Source organism: Herpailurus yagouaroundi, unplaced genomic scaffold (genome assembly GCF_014898765.1).
Source record: "Herpailurus yagouaroundi ecotype Mexico unplaced genomic scaffold, PumYag 308, whole genome shotgun sequence".
NCBI classification, from domain to species: domain Eukaryota; kingdom Metazoa; phylum Chordata; class Mammalia; order Carnivora; family Felidae; genus Herpailurus; species Herpailurus yagouaroundi.
Window position 1 is genome coordinate 4,521,257 of NW_024412525.1, and position 21,733 is coordinate 4,542,989.

The window sequence follows — 21,733 nt, forward strand, 5'->3', positions numbered from 1 at the left end:
GCATCTTCAACCCGGCGAGGAAGGACATTTTCATCTCCATCCTGGTGATGCCATCGCCGAGACAGGGCAAGGCTGAGGAACTTACCCTTATTTGGGCCTAGTCCTCAGGTTTCAGGGCTTCCCCGCCAGCCGGGCCCTGGGGCCACCTTGCAGTAACCCCTTACTTACAGTGTTCAGAAAACAAAGGGGACGAGAGTGGGATCAGAGCGAACCACAGAGCCTGATTTTTGCATTCAGATCATCTGTGGCTGCTAGTGGCAGGTGTGTGTGTGTGTGGGTGGGTGGAGGGGGGTCTCCGGGTTTCAGATCATCTGTGGCTGCTAGTGTCAGGCGGGGCGGGGCCTGGCTAGTGTCAGGGGGGCGGTCCTCCGAGTTGGGCTTCTTGCCGCCCTACCCTCTCCATCACGATGCGGCCCCTCATGCCTAAATTTCAAGGAAATAGGCCTCAGAAAAAGCCCTAGACCCTAGAGGTACGCAGGGTAACCACTCGGCTCCTAAAGCCCACAAAGAAAATGGAGCCGCTCCGGCGCCAGGAGCCAGCGTCTGCACCGCTTTCCGCCGCGGCCGCCGTACAGGCGAGGCCGCTCGGCGCCTCCTCCCGGCTCCCTCCAGGAGGCGCTGTAGGACCGACTCACGGTCCAAGGTGCGGCCGCCTCCGGAGGGCCTCCCCGCAGGGGCTATGGAGCACCGAGAAAAGCAACCTCCACGGCTAGAGAGGCATTTCCCAGGAGCCGCCCCGGTCGCCTCGCGCGCGCCACACACTTCCGCTTCCGCCTCTTTTGCCGGAAGTTGCTCTCAGAGCTAGCGTGCGGTCTTTGTCAGCTTCCACCATGGCGTACCGCGGCCAGGGCCAAAAAGTGCAGAAGGTGATGGTGCAGCCCATCGTATCCTACCTAGGATGTCAGGACTGGGAGGTTCGGGCCAGAAAACGGGGGGGGGGGGGGGGAAAGAGCAGACCGAGAGCAGGCCTGAGGGAGCGGAGTGCGGACCCACATCCCATGAGCACCCGGGGCGACCGAGGCCGGGAGAAAGCGCGGGGTAGTTGAAGACCCGGTGAGAGGTGGGCTTGGGCAGCCCCCTGCAGTGGGCAGTGCCGGAGTGGCGCGGATGAGCGAAGGAAGACGGCTTTAGTTAGGTACTGAGTGGAGGTGGGAGTCCTCAGGCTCAGGGAGGAGGAAGATGTCGGCGCCAAGAAGCCCCTGGAGAGCAAAGGAGTGGGAGGGATTCCTTCGGAACGTTCGGGAGCCCCTAAAGAGTGCCTGGCTGGGCTCCGGCCGTTGCCTGGACACCAGACCTCGTGTTCAGAAAACAAAGGCGAGATGGGGGTGGGATTGACCCGTTTCGGGGAGCACGGTCTATCCTCTGCCTGTATTTTTTTTTTTCCTTAACCCCTGGTGCAGAACCTCATCTTCAGATACTTGCAAAATGTACGTAAGTTGTTTGTGCTTTGTTGTTCTGTCATTTTTTTTTTTAAATAAAAGGTGAATTTATTTGGCTTGTTTGCATCATCCTGCCTAATCAACGTGTTCTAGAGTTAAAAATAGATGAAACGGGGGCCTGGCTGGCTCGGTCGGTCGAATGTGCGACTCTTGATCTTGGGAGTGGAGTGTTCCAGCCCCACCGTGGGGCTGGAGTTTCCTTAAGGAAAAAAAAAAGTAGGTGAAACCGGAGATTGGAGGAGTATTTGCGGGGAAGGGGCCCCGGGATGTAATGAAATGCCCACTCCAAGCGGTGAAAGAATAGTGTCATTACTTTTGCAAGACCAAAAGTACTTCAAAAAGCAGTTCTTGGCAGGCATGACTGGTATTTGGGTGCTTTTGTTGGTACTCATTATTGGAACGTTTCCCCTGTCCTTTCCTCTGGGATGAAACATTGAAGGAAAGAAATCCTGTCGACTTTAAGCCACATAATAAGGTGGTGTGTTTAGCACTTGGGAGAAAACTGAGATATAAAAAAGATGCCCGAAAAGGAAGAGAGGAGGGATACCTTCAGAGGATATAGTGGCAGGCAGCTTTCCTTTAGGGGAATTTTTAGCAATTCACATTGTGAGGTAGTAGGGCCGAGTATTTAAGTTATTTTGGAAAGAAAATGCATTTTCTATTGCTCTGACCGTTGTAGTATGTGTAACACAGTTGCAGACAGACTAATTTCAAGCCATGATAATTTTTTTTTGAGTAATCTCCACCCAACGTGGGGCTCAAACCCATGACCCCACGATCAAGAGTCACATGCTTCACCCAACTGAGCCAGCCAGACACCCCAAGCCATTGTAACTTTTTTTTTTTTCTAAGCAGGCTTCATGCCCAGCGCAGAGCCCAAAGTGGGGCTTAAACTCCTGACCCTGAGATCAAGACCTGAGCTGAGGTCAAAAGTGGGGGTGCTTAACCCAGTAAGCCACCCAGGTGCCCCCAAGCTATTGTAATTTTTAATCACCAGGCTTGAGGGTCCTTCCCCTGGTTGTTAAATGTGAGATGTGGAAACCTGGGAACCTAGAGAAAGCTGTTTTGAAGTTGGATTTTGCTATTGCACATAAGAAAGAAGCCCTGATGATTTGGGAATTGCTGCTTTATGCTATACTGTCAATTAGCACTCAATATGTATCGAGACGAGAAGCTGTAAGAAATACAATTGAGTCCTAGCATCACAGGAAAATTATTAACTTGGTCCCAATATAGCATTTATTGAGACTGTTGCTTGGCAAGTAACTAATCTTGGTTACTAATTCTTACATATGATTTGAGTAGTTAAATTCTTGGCTTTTATTTTTGAAGGTTTTCTTTAGGAGCCAGATTTCTGTATTGTTTGACCAGAGTGTTTGTTTTGCTTGTTTTTTTAACATGCCTATTTTTACGATTATTTCAGAGATCTCGGATTCAGGTGTGGCTTTATGAGCAAGTGAACATGCGGATAGAGGGCTGTATCATTGTGAGTAACCAGAATGTTTTCTCTCAGTCGGTGTTCATAGAAAACGATTTTGCAAAAATGCCTAGCCAGGACAGTGTACAAAAAGACAGTGACCCAACCCAAGGAAGGTTCTTCAGGGCCACTGTCCTTGTCTCACTGTTGTACTTAATAGGGCTTGGGTCATTCATAAGAGAGGGACAATTAATCTTTAAAAATTATTTGAACAACAGTGTTAGTATTTGAAGGACGGGACGAAAGAAATGAAATTACAATGGGGTGAAAATCAGTGGTGCATTACTTCTGTCTTAGGTGATAACCTGAATATACCTGGGTGGGGTTAGTTCAATAGGACTTTCAGGATGGCAGCGTACGCTAAATAATGTTTTAAAGAAAGACAAAACAGTGCTTGCTTCAGCAGCACATACGCGAAAATCGTAAAGAAAGATAAAACATGGCTGAAAAGTAGTATGTTAGGACACTTTGGTATTCCCTTTAGACATTGTAGATTCCGTCAGTAATCTCCCCTTCTGTGATTACTAGTAGAAAAACAAACGTTCTGGGTAGTGGTGATAGTGTTTTGTGAGGAACACGGGAGGAGTGGTGCCAGTGCAAGTTCACACACAATTCTGTATGGGACAGGTTGTAAAAGACAGGGACAGTGGCTCTTAGGCGCAGCTAATCAGATCTTAAGTCCAAAAGGCTCTAAAGGTAATTTGGAGTACAGTCTGCCTTTCTTTTGTTATTTAAAAAAAGGCTTAGGAGGGAGATGGTGTTTCAGCTGAAAGATCAGTAGAAAGGTGAATTTCTGAAGTTAGTTGGCATTTCTATATTGAGGTTGGTGTAGTCATCTGAAATGGCGTGCGTGTGATTTTACTTGAAGATGACATTCGGTTGGCTTATCTTTCTAGGGTTTTGATGAGTACATGAACCTCGTATTAGATGATGCAGAAGAGATTCATTCTAAAACAAAGTCAAGAAAACAACTGGGTAAGAATAGCTGGCCTTTTGGACTTAGAGAAATATTTATTCGCTTGCAGAATTGAACGAGTTGTAACTCTATTCATGTTTAAATTTAGTGTGCAGTTGAGAATTCACTGTGTGGAGGAGTATATGCTTTTGAAATCCTCCTCAGCCACTTGCTGCTTACCCCACTCCATTTCTGCTTTTGTTTCTCCACTCAGACCCCTCTCATGAAGGTCACCAAAGACTAACGGTGTCAAATCGAGTCGTCAATACTAGTTCTCATTTTATAGAACTCTGAACAGCGTTTGGCGCCGTGGGCCACTCCCACCTTAAAACGCTTTGTTCCTTGGGCTCCGTGATACTGTACTCGGTTTTATTTTTCATTTCTAGTTACTCCTTTTCAGACTTTTGTATATTCATCCTTTCAGACCCCGCCATTAAATGTTTTGAGTTGCTCAAGGCTGGGTTCTAGGCCCTCCTGTCATTTGGTGTTATTTACCCAGGCCCTGTAGACTATGCCTTCAGTTGCCATCTCTATATTGACTTCAGATTCACCTCTGTAGCAGTAGGCCTCTCTGAGCCTATTCACCATGTCTACCTGGATGTCTCAAAGGCTCTTCAAAGTGAGCATGTCAGAAATCAAACTCGCTTCCCACTCCCTGTACACTCTTTTAGACCTATTTTAGTGTTCCTGCCTTACTGAATGGCACCAACCCCCATTCAGTTTACTGGTTGATTTCTTTGCAACTGCCTCAGCCCCCTCCACTTTGCTCTGCAGGCTGCAGTTATCTTTGAAAAGCACCAATTTGACCTTGTCATCCCTCTGCGTGAAACCTTCCGTGACTTCCTGTTGCTAGTGGGATAAGAAAATCTTTAATGTATTCTGCAAAGTTCTTCATGATCTTTTCTCTCTCTGCTCGTTTTGTATCACTGCTTCATTTTCTGAGCTTCATCCACACGTGTGCGCTCTCAGCTGTTTGAACCTGCATACTTGTTCCACCGTAAATCTTTGTATATGTGGTTTCCTATGTGTTTAGGACTCCAATCAAATGTCAGATATCAGGTTTTCTTTTTGTCTTACTGGGGTGAGGATGGGGGCGGGGGAGACAGGCTGTGCTGAGTTTATAGTAAAACACTCATTAGTGGGATTGTTCGATTAATGTCTCTCTCACTGGGCTGCGTGCTCCGTAAGTCCTCTCTTTTTTGCTCCCTAATAGGCCTAGTGCCTAATTCAGTGCCTGTCATACAGTAGAAACAAAAAAATATTTGAATAATGAATGCAGGTCCTGAACCCAGTTAATGAAGGGTCTTTAGGAATCATGACTTCAAGACAAGCAGTCATTTCTTTCAAAATCCTGTTCATTTGAAGTTATTTAGGTACTTTGTTTTTAATTGTTTAATGCCTAGTTCACAGCTCACTAGTACCTTAATCAGTGGTGGCCTTCAGGTGTCTCTTTTTTCCGGACCCTGAGGATTCTCTTGAGCCTGTAGGACATATGTGGAAGGTAGAATCTGAGAAGTGGTATGGTGTTTTGCTATGCTTCTTTCTGTTTAGGCTATTTTTGTGAAAGTCTGGATTTTCGAATTTAAACATGTCTTGCCAGGAAGGGTAAGCTAGCTTTATTGACATCAGTATATGTAAATTATTTGGAGGGTGTTGAATTCCTGTAATAGTATTTATCCTATAGAATAGATTAATATTGCCTGTTGTAGAAGTCTGAGAAACTTAAAAATCAATCACAATTGGGGTTGATTAGTATTTCTCAAAATGATTTTACTCAACACTGAAGAAATTTATAGCTATTTCTCAGGAAAAAAGTATTCCTGCTCAAATAAGTTTAGGAAATGGTGGATAAATTTGAAGAATTTTATTTATTGTAGTATAGACTCTTTAATTTATTGAAAACAAGAATGGTATCGGATGCTGTCAAATGTTTTAAACTTGGAACACCCCTCGTTCTTCAACTTCTACAAACTCAGAGCAGTGGGATATGTTGGGGTAGACCTAGTCAGTTGACTTAGTCTGTAGAAATCGGAGGTTTCGTAAAATAATATTTCTCTACGTTCATTAGTTTATTGTTGGAAAAGCTCATACACTCTAATATGCAGAGCTTTTCAATATGTGGATATTTGAAATTTTTCACATACCTTCTCAAGGAAGAAAGCATTTCAAAATTGCTGAAGTGTGATCTGAAATTGAGGCTAAAAGGTGTTGCACACTTGTCTGAGTGGCTATTAATAGCTTTTTTTTTTTTTTTTTTTTTAATTTTCTGTTGCAGGTCGGATCATGCTAAAAGGAGATAATATTACCCTGCTCCAAAGTGTCTCCAACTAGAAATGATCAATGAAGTGAGAAATTCTTGAGAAGGCCATGTAGTTTGTTTTTTTAGAGGTCCTTTGTTGGGAGTATAGTTCTAAAACATTTGTTCCTATTGTTTTGATTACCTTTATGTTATTACCAGATGACAATAAATGCTGTGGGATTGTTTTTATTTAAACATTTACATTGTTTCTTTCTATCCAGTGTTAGAGACCTTTTACACAGTGGTCCCTAAGTTTTCTGAAGGGCGGCAGCTGCCCTGGGCATTTGTTTTTTATAGGGCCTGGATCTGTAGATTCTTAAGGCAAAGAGTAGGAATTCTACCTGACAGGTAAGCTTCTGATATTAGGTCATGCAGAAGAGGAGGGTTTGCAGAAATAAAGGTTTTTAAACTAATACATGTCTTCATTATCAGTTCTAGTTCTAGATGCTGGAACACTAGAATTCCTAACCACGGTAGGTTGGAGGTGCTATAATAGTTTCAGTATTTGCTTATTAGCACTCTCCGAGTCACTCTCTGAAGTCTTTGTGAATTCTTGTATTACTGAGATCAGAATGTGAGAAGTATTTGGGTATAAGCAAAGAGTAAAGTGCCCTAAACGTACATTTAAAATGAGATCTGTTGGGGCACCTGGGTGGTTCAGTCGGGTAGGTTTCCGACTTTAGCTCAGGTCATGATCTCGCAGCTCGTGGGTTTCAGCCCTGTGTTGGGCTCCGCGATGGCAGTGTGGAGCTTGCTTGGGATTCTCTGTCTCTGCCCCACTTGTGCTCTCTTTCTCTCTCTCAATAAATAAACTTAATAAATAAATAAAATGAGCTCTGTTAAGAGTTAACAGGAGGGAGGGGTGCCTGGGTGGCTCAGTTGATTAAGCATCCTACTCTTGGTTTCAGGGCTTTTGCTCAGGCCATGATCTCATGGTTCGTGGCATCAAGCTCCACGTCGGACTCAGTGCTTACAGCATGAGCCTGCTTGAGATCTCTCTCTTTTCCTCAAAATAAATAAATAAACTTAAAAAAAAAAGTTAACAGGAGGGACACTTTGTGAGATTGGTAACCTGAAAAAGACCACAAGCAGTGCTGGTAAGTTGGTAGGCATAATAATCGTATGTTCGTTGGAGCAACACGTATCTCTTCCCCTTCTCTCTAAAGATTTTGGTGCCTCCCTCAGTAATTTCTTAGTTCCCAACTGAATTATGTGGATAGATCTTTCCTCCCCCAGTTTCTCAGGGCGGTTCTAGTTAGGGGCGCCAGGCTGGCTTAGTCGGTAGAACATGTGACTCTAGATCTCAGGGTCATGACACACTTCAATCCCTATTTAAGTAATAGGGATTACTTAAATAAGTGAAAAATGACCCCAGGGTGGTTCTAGTTAGAATTCTGTTCAGTGATTATTGAGCATCCACTGTTACACGGGCAAAAGGTTGAATAAATGCAGTGAAACAGACTGGCAAACAAATCGCTTCAGTGCCACACACTAAGTGCTATTTAAATTGGATCTTGAAAGATGAATAAGGCCTACCTTAGATTCTTGTAGTGGGCATTATTAAAGGTTAGTGAAGAAGGAGCAAGACTAGTTCCTGCTTTTCCAAGTGCCTGTGAGGGAGATGGCGAACTTTGCTTTAAACTGAGCAAAAGAAATCTTTTCGAGATAGAGGAGGTTTGTAGGCAAGTATAGAAATTTGTCCAGCTTAGAAGTTGGCATTCTAGTTGTTCCTCTCCTGTTTGAACCTGTGCCTTTTTGGTCACATTTTGAAGGAAAGGGCTACTTTACTTTAGCTCTTTTAACATAGTTGAGTTTGAAATGCATTGAACCTGCTACAGCGTGCAAAGAAATCCTTGGGCAGCAGAGGGAGTTGCAGCCCTGGGACTGCTTCAGCCTTTCTAGTAAAAGCTTTTTCAGAGCAGAGCAAAGACCTCCCTGCAGCTTTCTTGGCACCAAAATAGCTAGGAAGAAGGATAAAAGCCGGAGCAGTATAATCCCTAAGAAAACCTGCTGGCTGCTTTTCCATTTCCCTGTGTGGCCTTTCTGACCTGGCTGCCCTGTGTAAGCAAAGCTGTGCCTGCTGTGGCTTATTCTGAATGGATCAAGACCTGGAAAGTTCTATTTTTGACAGAGCAAACGATGATAGAAATAAGGTACAGTGAACTCTTACAATTGAGCTCTGTATTTAGAAATCTCTGCTTGCTTTCCTGCCTTACTGGAGCCTGTGGTGTTTGCTTTTTAAGTTGTACTTTTCCACAATCTGTAGATCTTTTTTCCAACCCGAATTTGTATTATAGGAGGCGTTGCTCTCTGCTTCATTAAGGTTATTAAAACATGCTGCTGGGAAGCTGCTCTTGTTGGCAGCCCTTGGTATGTGAGCAATTATTTTTCTGGAATGGCTGTTGGTTTCTGAGGGGGTCTTGCTAACCACCCACTAACTCTCTTGTAACATTCTTGAAGTGGGGGTGGGAGGAAAATAAGGCTCTGAAAAAGTTAAGTGCTGGTGCAGGCCTGGTGTTTAATTAGTCTAGGTAGGGAGAGAACGCGATAAGAATAGTTTGAAAACCCTAGGATTTTGTATTTGCAGGCACCAGCTATTGTATCAGATTTGTCAGTTTCAAGATGAGAGAGTGGATCTTTGTCTAATCTAGTTTTAGGCGTTATTGGCTAGGCAGTGTCACGGACAATTCCTGGGGTAAGCCTGATAGGCACATCGCCTATTAACTGGATGACACAGGAGGTGGTTGTCCTTAATTCTTCCTTTTAGAGCTAACCATAATAACCTACTCAGGCCATGCTTTTTGTGAGGAGATGTGTTTGGTAAAACTTTTAAAGTGGGCTAGAACTTAAGTCTATTGTACCTAGAGTTTAATTTTAAGTTATATCCAAAACACTTTTTTAAAACATTGAATTTAAAAATCCTAGCATAGAGCATGTTTATAATTAAAATGCCAGTAGGATAGAAAGATAGGAAGTAAATAACAAAAGTCCTTCCTTTTCCCATCAGTATTCTCGATACATAACTACTATTAGGAGTTAGGGGTTTATCCTTCTAAACTCTGCAAATATGTACAATTTGGGTTTTTTCTCAATTTGGTATTTGTATTTAAAAACTTTTTTTTTTTTTTTAAGTTTATTTATTTGGGGGGATGGACAGAAAGGGAGAAAGAAAATCCCAAGCAGGTTCTGCTGACAGCATGGTGTCCAACATGGGGCTCAGGTCCCAAGAACTGTGAGATCATGCCCTGAGCTGAAATCAAGAGCCAGACATCTAACTAAAACTGAGCCACCCAGGCGTCACTAAAAGTTTTTTTTAATTTTGGTAAAATTGTGCAGCTCAGTAACGTTAAGTACATTACATTGTGCAAACATTCCCTAGAACTTTATCTTGCAAGAGTGAAACTACCCTGTCAACAACTTCCCATCCCTTGGCCCTCCTAGCCCCTGGCAAACATCATTCTTTTCTGTTTCCAGGAGTTTGACTCCTAGATACCTCATATATATGGAGTCATAATAATACTTGTTTTACAACTGACTTATTTCATTTAGCGTAATGTTCTCATGGTTCACCCATGTTACAGAATGTGTCCTAATTTCTTTCTTCTCTTTAAGGCCAAATAATACTGTATGTTTACACACCATGTTCTGTTTATGCGTTGAACTGTCAGTAGACATTTAAGTTACTTTCACCTTTTCGCTATTGTGAATAATACTGTTCTTCAAGGTCCTGTTATCAGTTCTGTTGAGATATACCTAGAAAGTTTTCGAGGAACCATCTTAACTATTGCAGTAAACATGGGTGTACAAAGATCTCTTTAAGACCCTGCTTTCAATTTTTTTGAGAGTATGTACCCAAGGTCTTTTTGAGGAATCATCATCATATTGTTTTCCACAGCAGCTACACCGTTTTACATTCTGATCAGTAGGGCACAAGGGCTCCTGTTTCTTCACATCCTTGGCAAACCCTATTTTCTACTTTTGATAGTAAATGTCTTAATGGTTGTGAGATGATATTGTGGGTTTGATTTGCATTTCCTTAATGGTTCGTGATCATTTCTTCATATGTTTATTGGTCATTTGTATATCTTCAGAGAAATGTCTACTGTTAAGTCCTGGGCCCATTTTTAAACAGATGATTTTTTTGTTGTTGAGCTGAAGGAGTCCTTTACATATTCTGGATATGAACCCCGTATCAGATACACACTTACAAATATGATAGTTAAGCGCTGGACTTCAGCTCAGGTTGTGATCTCACAATCTGTGAGTTTGAGCCCCACCTCAGACTCTGCTGACAGCTCAGAGCCTAGAGCCTGTTTTCGATTCTGTGTCTCCCTCTCTTCCCCTCACCCTCTCGTGCTCGCTCGCTCTCTCAAAAATAAACGTTAAAAATAAAAAAATATTTTCACCCATTCTGTGGGTTGTCTTCACTCTTTTGTCTTTCGATGCACAGATAATTTTGATGGAATCTAGCTTATTTTTTAAGATTTTGTTGCCTGTGCTTTTGATGTCATAGGTAGTTTTACTTATATATGCATACTCCCTGCAGCTTGACCCTTATCAACAAAACGTGGATATACTTCCATGTTAAACAGCTGTATTCTATTGTATGGGTCTCTCAGGTTAAGTAATCACCTGTATTAGTGGCTATTTTAGGCTGCTTCCAGATTTTTGCTGTTAAAAAGAGTTTCTGTCCATTTACATATTCCTGAGTTGAATTCTTAGAAGTGGAATTATAAGATCAAAGGATATGCATATTAAAAATAATTCTGTAGGTACTTCTAAATTGCCTTCCACAGTACAAATGAGAAAATTGTTTTCTTCATTCTAAACAACCATCAAGCAACAGTTTGAATGAAATTCACAGGCTTATTGTGAGATGACTATGAAGTAGTAATTGCCAGCATCCTAAGGATGTCAGAGTAGAACAACGGAAAAAAAACTTGGTCTTTGATGACTTTTGAGCCACTGAATTAATCAGCTCTGGAACTTGCCTAACACCAAACTTGTTATGTGAGAGAATAAATTTCCTGGTTGATTTTCTGTTAGGTAAAACTGAAGCATTGTGAATGAGAACAATGTCAGAACAGGGCCACCTGTATTTGGAAGGGGATCAGTTGTTCAGTGAAGAATTTTTAAATGCCATAGTTGAGTTGGCAATTGAAGTGATGATCTTGGACTATATGCGGGAATACAAATGAAGTGATGTGACTGGTTTTATTCTGTTAAACAGCAGACTTTATTTCCTTCCCTAGTTATGAAAATAATTCCTGAGAAAGATGATCCTGGATCATCATTCCATGTCCATAGAAACTGCTGTCTCTGGAGTATTAACAGATTAGCCTCATCCCTAGGGCCATGCTGAGTTAGAGATGTTTTGCTGGGCTGGGAAATTGCAGAGGAGACGTGGGGAAAATAAACAAATGAATGGTGGACTTTGTTGCTCTTCCTGGTGGACTTTGTTGCTAAACCAGAGAGAAGGTAGATAGAGTGAGGAGAGTGTTTTGCCCAAAACAGCCTTTTTTAGATCCTATACTATAAGATACTGTTTGGAAGGTGTTTCTCATTTTTCACCAGTGTCCACTTTCTTTGGGTGTTCTTTGCTAAACAGTGAAGGATATAAAAGGGTGTCCTTACCTTGGAGATTTAGGGAAGCAGTGAAATACACTCAAAAAGATCCAAAGATCTTGGGGGTCCACAATCACAACTTTAGAATTACCCAAGCCTCTCAACCTCAGTTTCATGGTGGTGGTGGAATGATTTAATAAGATAATACATATCCATTTCAGGTCTCAGGAATGCACAAGAACTATTACTTGTCTAGTTCCAAATGACGATACTTTATAGTTTAAAAGATTCATTGAGGAATATGTGTGGATAAGAGGTAAACTCATTCCACATAAACCCAAGATATAAAAATTTGGGGAATTTTTTGTTTTTGCTTTTTCAGTCAAGTTTATGGAGGTATAATTTACAGATACTAAAATCACACGTTAATACCTATATACTTTGATGACATTTGACAAATGTATACAGCCCTGTAACCACCAACAGTCAAAAAGTATTTCCATGATACAGAATGTTGCCTGGGCCCCTTCATAGTCAATCTACCTCAACTCACCCTAGCTCCTGGTAACTAATGGTCTGATTTCTGACCTTAAAGTTTTGTTTCCCTCAGAATGTCCTACAAATGGAATTTTACAGTGTGTAACCATTTATGTGTGGCTTTTTTCATGGAATATGCTTTTGAGTTTCATTCATGTTCCATGAATCAGTATTCTGTTCCTTTTTATTGCTGAGTAGTATTCCATTGTATGGATATACCACAGTTTGTTTATCTGTAAACTACTTAGTGGAGTTGGGGGTTATTTTCAGTTTTTTGGCACTTCTGCATTGATTCCTATAAAGTTCATGTGTAGGCCCATTTTAAAAATTGGGATGTGGTGCATGGGTGCCTCAGTTGGTTAAGTGTCCCAACTTTGGATCTCACACTTTGTGAGTTCAAGCCCTGCGTTGGGCTGTGTGCTGACAGCTCAGAGCCTGGATCCTGTTTCAGATTCTGTGTCTCCCTCTCTGTCTCTGCCCCTCCCCTGCTGTGCTCTCTCTCTCTCAAAAATAAAAACAATAATTGGGTTGTCGTTTTTTTCTTTGTTGTTGGGAGAGTTCTTTATGTCTTTCTGCATTTAAAAAAAAATCCTTACCAGATAGGTCTTTTGTGAATACTTTTCTCCCAGTCTGTGGTTGTCTTTCATTTCTGTATAGTGTTTTTAAACAACACAGAATTTTCCTTTTTTTTTTTTTTTTTCAATTTTCAAGTTTTCATTTATCAAATTTTTCTTTTATGGTACATACTTTTTGTGTCTAAGAATTCTTTGCCAGGGGTGACTAGGTGGCTCAGTTGAAGTCCAGTGCTTGATTTCGGCTCAGGTTGTGATCCCAGGGTCATTGCAACTTTTATATAGATGATCATTTTGTCTGCAGAAAATGAAGATGCAAGAAATTTTAAAAATGCAAATAAAAATAGTTTTATTTCTTCCTTTCCAGACGAAGCCTTTTATTTCTTTTTCTTGCCTTATTTCAGTGGCCAGGACCACTCTAATGGAGTGGTGAAAGGAGACATCTTTGTCTTGTTCCTGATATTAGGGGGATCCTAGGGAAAAAACATACTACTAAGTGTGATATAGTTACAAGGTTTTTGTACATACATACAAGGTTTTGTACAAGTCTAATTTGCTTAGACTTTTTCTCTACTGAGATGATCATACGGTTTTTCTATTGAAGCCTGATAAGGTAAATTGCATTAATTGATTTTCAGTGATAAACTGACCTTGCATTTCTGAAATAAACACTGTTTAGTCATGGTTTGTTATCTATTTTATATATTGCTAAATTCACTTATTTAATATGGTCATTAGGGATGTTGATCTGTAGCTCTCTTGACAATGTTTTTGTCTTTTTTTTGTTTGTTTTTTTTAAGGTTATTGATTTTGAGAGAGAGCACATGGGGTGAAACCCCAATGCCGGGCTCCATCTCACAAACTGTAAGATCATGGTGACCTGAGCTGAAATCAAGAGTCAGACACTTAACCGAGTGAGCCGTCCAGATGCCCTTTGTCTGGTTTTAATATCAGTGTAGTAGTTTCATATAAGGAAGTGTTCCTTCATCTTTTATTTTCTGTAAGAGTTTTATAGGATTGATGACCTATTTCCTTTCTTAAATGTTTGGTATGTTTTCACCTGTGAAGCCCTTTGATCTGGAAGGTTTCTATACTTTATCCCCCAGTTTGGAAATCTTTTTTTTTTTTTGGAAATCTTTATCATATCTATCTTAAGGAATTTACACACTTACTAAGGGCACTGTATTACACATAAATCCAAAAGAGAAAATACTATGAGGCATATATAAATACTAATGAGCAAGTGACATAAAAAATGCAGAAGGTATGGGGTACTTGGCTGGTTCATTTGGTAGAGCATGCAACTCTTGATCTTAGGGTCATGAGTTCAAGGCCCATGTTGGGGGTAGAGTTTACTTAAAAAAATGCAGAGAATGGTCTGGAGCACAATGTGAAAAAGACATTGTATGATAGAAGTTGGTAACTGTAGCCTTTCAGTGCTTATTTTTAGACCAACCTTATCTCTCAGGATTCCCCTGTAAGAATACTTCTCTTTATTACTGTTAACTTACTATCCCTCAAGTTCACCTATCTCTGTAGCTTGTTGTGGTAGCTTGTGTTGTTTTTACTCCTAATTCAATTACTTAAATAGATCTAGGATTATTCAAGTTATCTACATTTATTGAGTGAGCTTTGGGAGTTCTGTTTTGTTTGTTTTTTTTAACTATTTTTCCCATTTCATGTAAGCTATCAAATTTATTGGCTTAAAGTTGTACATATTTCCTTATTCTTCTAATGCCTGTAGGATCTGTAGAGATGCCTTCTCTCTCATTCCTAATATTGGTAATTTGTCGCTTCTCTACTTTTTTCCTTAGTCTGGTTAGAAATGTATCATTTATTGAACTTCTCAACCAGCTTTTCATTAATTTTTCTCTAATGTTTTATTATTTTCAATTTCTCCTGTTATTTTCTTCCATCAGCTTGCTTTGAGTTTAGTTTGATCTTTATATAGTTTTTTTTTTTTTTTAACTTTTTTTTACATTTATTTATTTTTGAGAGGCTCCGAGCTGTCAACACAGAGCCCGATGCGGGGCTGGAACCCACAAACCGCGAGATCATGACCTGAGCCGAAGTCAGACACTTAACCGACTGAGCCACGCAGGCACCCCTGATCTTTATATAGTTTTTAAGGTTGAAGCTTAGATTATTGATTCAAAACATTTCCTGTTTTTTAATGTAAGCATTTTGCCATGTGTTAGAAATTTCAGTAATGTTGCGTTTTGATTTTTGTTAAGCTCAAAATATTTTCAGTATCCTTTTTTAATTGCTCTTTGATACGTGAGTTACTTAGAAGTGTATTAATTTCTGGGACGCCTAGGTGGCTCATTTGGTTGGGCGTCCAACTTCGGCTCAGGTCATGATCTCATGTTTCATGAGTCTGAACCCCACATCAGGCTCTGTGCTGACAGTTCAGAGCCCTGCTTCAGATTCTGTGTCTCCCTCTCTTTCTCTGCCAATCCCCCCACTCACACTCTGTCTCTTTCTCTCAGAAATAAATAAAAACGGGCTCAGTCAGTTGAGTGTCCAATTTCAGCTCAGGTCATGATCTCAGGGTTCGTGAGTTTGAGCCCCATGTCTGGGTTTGTGCTGAAAGCTCAGAGCCTGGGGCGTGCTTCAGATTCTGTGTTTCCCTCTCTGTGCCCCTCCCCTGCTTGCGCTCTTTCTCTCAAAAATAAATAAAACATTTAAAAAAATTTTTAAAACATTAAAACAAATTTTAAAAATAGAAGTGTGTTAATTTCCAAATACTTGGGGATTGTCCACGTGTCCCCTAGGTTCAGATAATTTATATGATTTCAGTTATTTTCAACTTGTTAGGTTTCTTTGATAGCCCACAACATGATCTATCTTGGTGACTATTCCACATCCACTTAAAGAATGTGTGTATTGCTGGGGTGCTTGGCTGGCTCTCTTGGTAGAGCACGCAACTCTTGATCTCAGGGTCAAGAGTTTAAGCCCCTTGTTGAGTGTGGAGCTTACTTAAAAAAAAAAAAAAAAAAGAATGTATTGCTGTTGTTGGGGAAAATATTCTATAAATTATCAGGTCAGATTTGTTAGTGTTGTTCAAGTCTTTTATGTCATTATTATTTGTCTACTCATTCTCCATTACTGAGCAAAGTAGGTTTATTATAGATATCATATAGTTGAGGTCCAATATGACAATCTCTGCTTTTTAATTTGGGTGTTTAAATCACTTACCTTTATAGCAATTATTCGTATGGTTTGTTTAAATCTGCCATCTGGTGGGAGGCAATTCTTCATAAGTCTCTTGCATTTCTGTATGTCTTACAAGCAAGGTACTGACTGTCCTTTGTTTCTGACTATCTTTACACAGATGTTTATTTAGCAAACTACCTTGGAAGATAGATAATATCCCCCTTTAGAATAAAGAAAATAAAAAAGTTTACTTCCTCAGATACCAGGCTTTTCTGCAGTAACACAACCCATTACTTAGTGTCATGTATATGATTCCCTATTGATTACAATATACATCTTTAATTTCTTATAGATTATCATCAGAACTATCTTATTGCTTCATGTATGGCATAAGAACCTTATACCTCCAGTTGCTCCCTCTTTTGTGCCCTTTTTGTCACACTTTTAGATGTGTTATAAATCTTATAGCACATTATTAATGTCAGTTATCAAGACTCATTCTGTGACTATCGAGAAGTCCCATCTTTTTTAGGAATTTTTAAAAACATAATGTAAACTTGAATTGGAAATAATTTTCCAGGTTATTCTTTCTGAAAGAGGTGTGAGCTTTGTACTGAACAAATCTTTTCTTGGCTTTTACTTGATATCTTTCCATACATAACCTTCCTATGTCCTCTTAGAGGAAACCTGAGTGCTGATTCCATTTCTGTATAGACTGCCTTTTAAAGTGTTGGCGAGGGTTTCGTGTCAGGGAATTAGCAGGAAAGGCTGGAGGAAAGGTCAATAAGGGCATTTCCTTTTCCCCTCTTATTGTTAATTTCCTTCAGACAGCTAAAGAAGAAGAAATACTTTCTGCTACAGTCTTTATACCTTGCTTCAACTCTAGAGTGTTCCTTTTTTCCAGATTCTATTGTTAAAAAGTTTCTTATGACATTTGGGGGTTCTAAAATATCACCCATAATCTTGCTTCCTATAATAGCCATTTCCTGCTGTCCTTTACTTTAGGCTTTGTGCATAATGTTCCATTAATTTAACAAATCATAATTTATGAAGTATTTTCTTATGTAGTTTCATATTTTTCACCTTAATAAGTTATGCCACAGTGAACATTGTTATCTCTTTTGTCTCTCATAAGGATATATTTCCATGAGTGGGCTTCTATATTTTGAAACTATCCGCATTTTTGTAGTTCTTATTATATGTTGTTAAAGTAAGGAAGAGGAGGACATTTGGAACATAGATACTTTGTGGGGGAAGATCTTACAACTTTGCCTAAAGAAAAGAAGGTGAGTCAAATTGGTTTTAGGTTTGTTGAGAGACTGGCTATGGCAAGGAAATTTTCAAAACTTTGGTTATGGATTTATACTTACTCTTTCTCCAAGATTAATGCTTAAGTTTAACCTCTAGATTTTTAAAAAAAATTATTTATTTAAGTAATTTCATTCAACATGGGGCTCAAACTCATGACCCTGAGATCAAGAGTCTCACACTCCCCTGAGTGAGCCAGGCAGGCACCCCAGATTTTTTTTTAAATTTTTATTGTGGTTTAATACATATAGCATAAAATTTACCATATTAACTATTTTTATTCTATTTTTTATTTGAGAGAGAGAGTGAGCATGCGTGAGCAGCGGAGAGGGTCAAAGGGAGAGAATCCCAAGCAGGCTCCACACTCAGCACTAAGCCTGAATTTGGGCTTGATCCTATGACCCTGGGATCATGACCTGAGCCTAAATGAAAAGTCGATGCTCAACTGACTGAGCCACCCAGGCCCTTTATTTATTTATTTATTTATTTATTTATTTATTTATTTATCTTTTTAATGTTTATTTTTGAGAGAGAGAGTGCAAGCAGGGGAGAGGAGAGAGAGAGAGAGAGACAGAATTCGAAGAGGCTCCACACTGTAGCACAAAGCCCAACATGGGACTTGAACCCATGAACCCCGAGATCATGACCTGAGCCCATTAGACACTCAACCGACTGAGCCATCCAGGCACCCCTCCTTTAATTTTTTTACTAAAATTTTTTTTATTTTTATTTTTTAAAGTAATCTCTACCCTCAGTGTGGGGCTCAAGCTCACCACCCTGAGATCTAGAGTCACATGCTCTACCAACTGAGCCAGCCAGGCGCTCCTAACCATTTTTTTTTTTAAGTGTACAATTTGGTGATATTAAGTACGTTTATAATGTTGTACAGTCATCATCATCTACATAACTTTTCATCATGTTAAAGTAAAACTATATCCATTGAACAATAATTCATTCCCCCCATCCCCTTCCCATCCCCCAGCCCCTGGCAATCATAGTTCTACTTTTTGTCTCTGATTTTGACTACGTTAAGTATCTCATGTAAGTGGATTCATACTGTATTTGTCGTTTTCTGACTGGCTTATTTCGATTAGGGTAATGTCCTCGAGGTTGATCCATGTTAAAATTTCCTTCCTTTTTGAGGCTGAATATTCCATTGTATGTATTATACCACATTTTGCTTGTTCATTCATCTGTCAATAGGCACTTGGGTGTTTTATCTGTTGTGAATAATGTTCTGAACATGGATGTACAAATATCTCAAGACCCTATTTTCAGTTCTTTTGAGCATATACCCAGAAGTGGAATTACTGAGTTACATGGTAATTCTATTTTTAATTTTTTTAAGTTTATTATTATTTTTTTTATTTTTAGTAATGTCTACACCCAATGTAGGTCTCAAATTCACAACCCCAAGATCAAGAGTTGCATGCTCTTCTGACTGAGCCAGTCAGGTGCCCCTCAATTTTTGATTTTTTGAGGAACCACCATACTGTTTTCCACAGCAGCTGTACCATTTTACATTCTTACCTACAGTGTACAAGGGTTTCCACTTTTTCCATGCCTTCACCAACGTCTCTTATCTTGATTTTTTGGTAATTGGTTTTTTTTGTTGTTTGTTTGTTTGTTTTGTTTTAAGTAGGCTTCGTGCCCAGTGCAGAGCCCAACACAGGACTTAAACTCACGACCCTGAGATCAAGACCTGAACCAACATTAACAGTCAAACACTTAACTGACTGAGCCACTTTTTTTGTTTTTAATGTTTGTTTTTGGGAGAGAGAGAGGGAGAGTGTGTGTGTGCATGAGCACAAGCAGGGGAGGGGCGGGAGGATGGGGGACAGAGGATCCTAAGCAGGCTGTGCACTGACAGCAGAGAGCCCAGTGTGGGGTTTGAACTCCCGAACCATGAGATCATGACCTGAGCTGAACTCAGATGCTTAACTGACTGGACTACCCAGGCGCCCTGTTATTTTGTGTTTTTTGATAGTAGCCATCCTAATTGATGGGAGGTAGTATCTTAAAATGTTGATTTGCATTTCTCTGATAATGATTAGAGACACTCAGCATCTTTTCATGTGCTTATTGGTCATTTGTATGTCTTTAGAAAAATGTCTATTCAAGTCCTTTGCCCATTTTTTAATTACATTGTTTTTTGTTGTTGTTGACTTCCAAAGAGTTCTCTGTATATTCTGAATATTAATCCCTTATCAGATACATGATTTGCAAATATTTTCTCTCATTCTGTGGATTGTCTTCTTACCCTGGATACTGTCTTTCAATGCCTAAAATTTTAAAATTTTCGTATGTTCACTTTAAGTGTTTTATAGTTTTAGGTCTTACATTTAAGTCTTCAATCCATCGTGAGTTAGTTTTTCCAACTTCATTCTTTTATGTGAATATCCAGTTTTCCCAGCACCATTTGTTGAAAAGACTGTCCTTTAGGGACTCCTGGGTGGCTCAGTCGGTTAAGCATCAGACTCTTGGTCTCTGATCAGGTCATGATCTCGCAGTTTATGAGACTGAGCTCCATGTAGGGCTCTGTGCTGATAGCGTGGAGCCTGGTTGGGATTCTCTCTCCCTCTCTCACTCTCTGCCCCTCCCCAGCTCGCATGCTCTCTCTCTCAAAATACATACATACATTAAAAAAAAAAAAGACTGCCCTTTCTCCATTAAAAGGACACCTTTGTCAAAAATCATTTGATAATACATGTGAGGGTTTATTTGGCGGCTCTTTATTCTATCTCATTGGTTTATATATCTGTCTTTTTTTTTTTTCAAATTAATTTTTTTTTTCAATGTTTATTTATTTTTGGGACAGAGAGAGACAGAGCATGATCGGGGGAGGGGCAAAGAGAGAGGGAGACACAGAATCGGAAACAGGCTCCAGGCTCCGAGCCATCAGCCCAGAGCCTGACGCGGGGCTCGAACCCACGGACCGCGAGATCGTGACCTGGCTGAAGTCGGACGCTTAACCGACTGCGCCACCCAGGCGCCCCAATATATCTGTCTTTTTTTAAAATCTTTTTTAATTTTCTTTTTTTTTTGAGAGAGAGAGAGAGAGAGAGAGAGATGGAGTGCAAGCATGGGAGGGGCAGAGAGAGAGAGAGAGAGAGAGAGAGAGAATCCAAAGCAGGCTCACAGAGCCTGATGCGGGACTTGAACCCACAGGCTGCAAGATCATGACCTGAGCTGAAGCTGGACGCCCAACTGACTGAGCCACCCAGGTGCCCCTGTATATCTGTCTTTATGCCAGTACCACACTGTTGTGAGCTTTGTGGTAAATTTTGAAATTAGGCAGTGTGAGTCTTCTAGTTTTCTTCTTCCTTTTCTAAGCTGTTTTGGCTATTCAGAGTCCTTCAAGATTTCATATGAATTTTAGAATGGGTTTTTTGTTTGTTTCTGCAAAAAATACCATCAGGTTGTTGACAGGAGTTACATTGAATCTGTAAATCACATTATATAGTATTGACATCTTAACAATCTTAAGTCTTCCAAGCAATGAACATGGGATATGTTTCCATTTATTTATGTCTTAATTTCACTAATCAGGGGGCGCCTGGGTGGCTCAGTCAGTTGAGTGACCGACTTCAGCTCGGGTCATGATCTCACGGTTTGTCAGTTCGAGCCCCGCATCGGGCTGTGTGCTGACAGCTCGGAGCCTGAGCCTGCTTCGGATTCTGTGTCCCCCCTCTCTCTGCCCCTCACCCACTCATGCTTTGTCTCTCTCTGTCTCAGAAATAAATAAACATTAAAAAAAATTTTTTTTTAAATTCTCTAATCAGTTGTAGTTTTCATTGTATAAAAGTATTTCACCTCCTTGGATAGGTTGATTTCTAAGTATTTTATGCTTTTTGACGCTATTGTAAATGCAACCGTTTTTGTAATTTTCTTTCAGATTGTTTATTATTATGTATGAAAATACAACTGATTTTTGTGTGTTTGTATCCTGACTTTGTATCCTGCTACTTTGCTGAATTAGAATATTAGTTGTAAAAGATTTTTTTGTAGACTCTTTAGAGTTTTCTACATGAAATATCCTATCTGTGAACAGAGATAATTTTACTTTTTTCTTTCCAATTTGGATGCCTTTTACACTTTCTTGACTAATTGCTCTGGTTAGAACTGCCAAGTACTGTGTAAGTAACATAAAAGTGAAGAAAGTAGATATCTTTGTCTCGTATCTGATCTTAGGAGGAAAAGAGCTTTCAGTCTTTCACTATTGAGTATGATGTTTGCTGTGGGTTGTTTTGTTTTGTTTTTTTAGTATGGCTTTTATTATGTTGAGGTGATTTCCTTCTCTTCCTAGTTTGTTGAATGTTTTTATAAGGAAAGGGTGTTGAATTTTGTCAAATGATTTTTCTATATGAATTGATATGATCATTTGAATTTTCTTTAAATGTTTGTTTTTGAGAGAGAGTGAGGGAA

The 21,733-nt window shown here is 40.0% G+C and overlaps 1 protein-coding gene across 3 annotated transcripts in view; it reads left to right on the forward strand.

Annotated features, from left to right (window-relative positions):
• The first annotated feature begins 753 nt into the window (after positions 1-753).
• SNRPE (small nuclear ribonucleoprotein polypeptide E) overlaps positions 754-21,733 on the forward strand; it is a 102,532-nt gene continuing 81,552 nt past the window's right edge. For 2 of the 3 annotated variants that reach the window (XM_040462314.1, XM_040462316.1), the window contains exons 1-4: positions 754-884; positions 1,401-1,427; positions 2,863-2,925; positions 3,813-3,891. In XM_040462314.1, coding sequence (XP_040318248.1) covers positions 831-884; positions 1,401-1,427; positions 2,863-2,925; positions 3,813-3,891 — 223 coding nt within the window. In that variant the 5' untranslated portion in view covers positions 754-830. Of the gene's footprint in view, positions 885-1,400; positions 1,428-2,862; positions 2,926-3,812; positions 3,892-6,146; positions 6,368-21,733 lie in introns of those variants that run through there. The other variant, XM_040462317.1, reaches the window with a different exon arrangement.